General features: G+C 35.2%; 1 protein-coding gene across 8 annotated transcripts in view; it reads right to left on the minus strand.

Moving 5' to 3' along the window:
- Nucleotides 1-1431, minus strand: part of LOC119586518 (neurofibromin-like) — a gene marked incomplete at its 5' end in the record, with an annotated part of 66980 nt that overhangs the window by 3664 nt on the left and 61885 nt on the right. For 2 of the 8 annotated variants that reach the window (XM_037935262.1, XM_037935263.1), the window contains 1 exon segment: nt 899-953. In XM_037935262.1, coding sequence (XP_037791190.1) covers nt 899-953 — 55 coding nt within the window. 8 annotated transcript variants of the gene reach the window in all.

Genomic DNA, 1431 nt, shown 5'->3' on the forward strand with positions numbered 1-1431 from the left:
TAAAGGAGAAGCCACCTCTCTGGGGAAACTGCTATGGAGGTACATAGTGACAATGGAAAGTATGTTGGAGAGAGGAATTTACTGTGCTCTGCATTTCCCTTTCACATTTCAACTGGAGGAGGGCATATGTAACTTTGTGTTTACATTATAAAGTGTTTTCTCTGTACTCTTCTCTTTTTTTTTCAGTTCAGCAAAAGTCAAATTCACAAAAGCAACACACCCCATCAGATCCCTGAGCTACACTTTTTGATAACACCGAGACATGTAAATGAACTTTAATAATTCCATGAGATTCTATGATATCTTTCCCCAACTCATTTGTCACTTATCATGTAAATAAATCCCTGTCTCCTTACAAGTCGATCTACGTATATAAGCATATCTGTCAAGATAATTATCATGGCCTACTGTAACCTGCCAAAGTTCTTAATCTAGAGACTTTAAAATGACCAGGTGGAGATATACATTTTAAAAAATTTCAAGACCAAATCAAGTTGTTTTGCCCTCTAGCTCATCAAACAAAGATTAATTGCACACTATTTTCCTGACACATAATTTCACATACAAATGTGACTCTATACCTGTCACTATCAATATAAATGGTAAACTCATAACAACTAACTCTGCTTCATCTTTCCTGTCTTTTCCAATTTCAAGAACCCTCATCAGTCATCACTACTTAGGTGAACACTAACAAAGACGAACACAGTCTAACCAAACAAAAACACACACACCCTAAGTCCTATGACTGGTCCTTCCCCTAAAGCACTCAGTATTCACTCACTGTAATATACTCACATACTGTACACCTGTGTCTTCAAACAAGCAACCCTACACACCCTAAAATAATTGAGACAAAACTTTCAGGCATTTCCAATAAACACACATATGTACCTACGGTCTTTGCTGTGCTGTTGTCGATGACTCCAAATTCTTGTAGAGAGGTGATACAACTTGAGGAGAGAATAGCAATGATAAAGCACAAAACATAGAAACATAATGGAACTTAACTACATGTGAAACTAAAAGGCTACTTGAACTACATACCCCAGTAAAGAAGCACCTACCTTCACTACTACATAATCATAATAGGCAAGTCTAAAATAAACCTTTGATCTCAACTCATTTTGTAGTTGAAGGTATATATGCAAGATGTAAAATATGTTACGTTTTTTATTGAAAGCACAAGTTTAGTTAAGTGAATAAGGCTACTTTATAATTAGGATCCCATTCACCATGCTTGAGGCTTCTGGGTAAACCAAAGCCTCATGGGATTCCCTTGCTGATTCTGTTTAAAACAAATGAAAACAGCAAAAAATAATTTAAAGGTAATGAAAATGAAAGGGCAAAAACAAAGACTCAAAATTTTAGATAAATGTATAATACATTTACATTTTAAATGTGTAAATGGAGAAATGCATCTCTTTCAAG

Source organism: Penaeus monodon, chromosome 21 (assembly GCF_015228065.2).
Source record: "Penaeus monodon isolate SGIC_2016 chromosome 21, NSTDA_Pmon_1, whole genome shotgun sequence".
NCBI lineage: Eukaryota > Metazoa > Arthropoda > Malacostraca > Decapoda > Penaeidae > Penaeus > Penaeus monodon.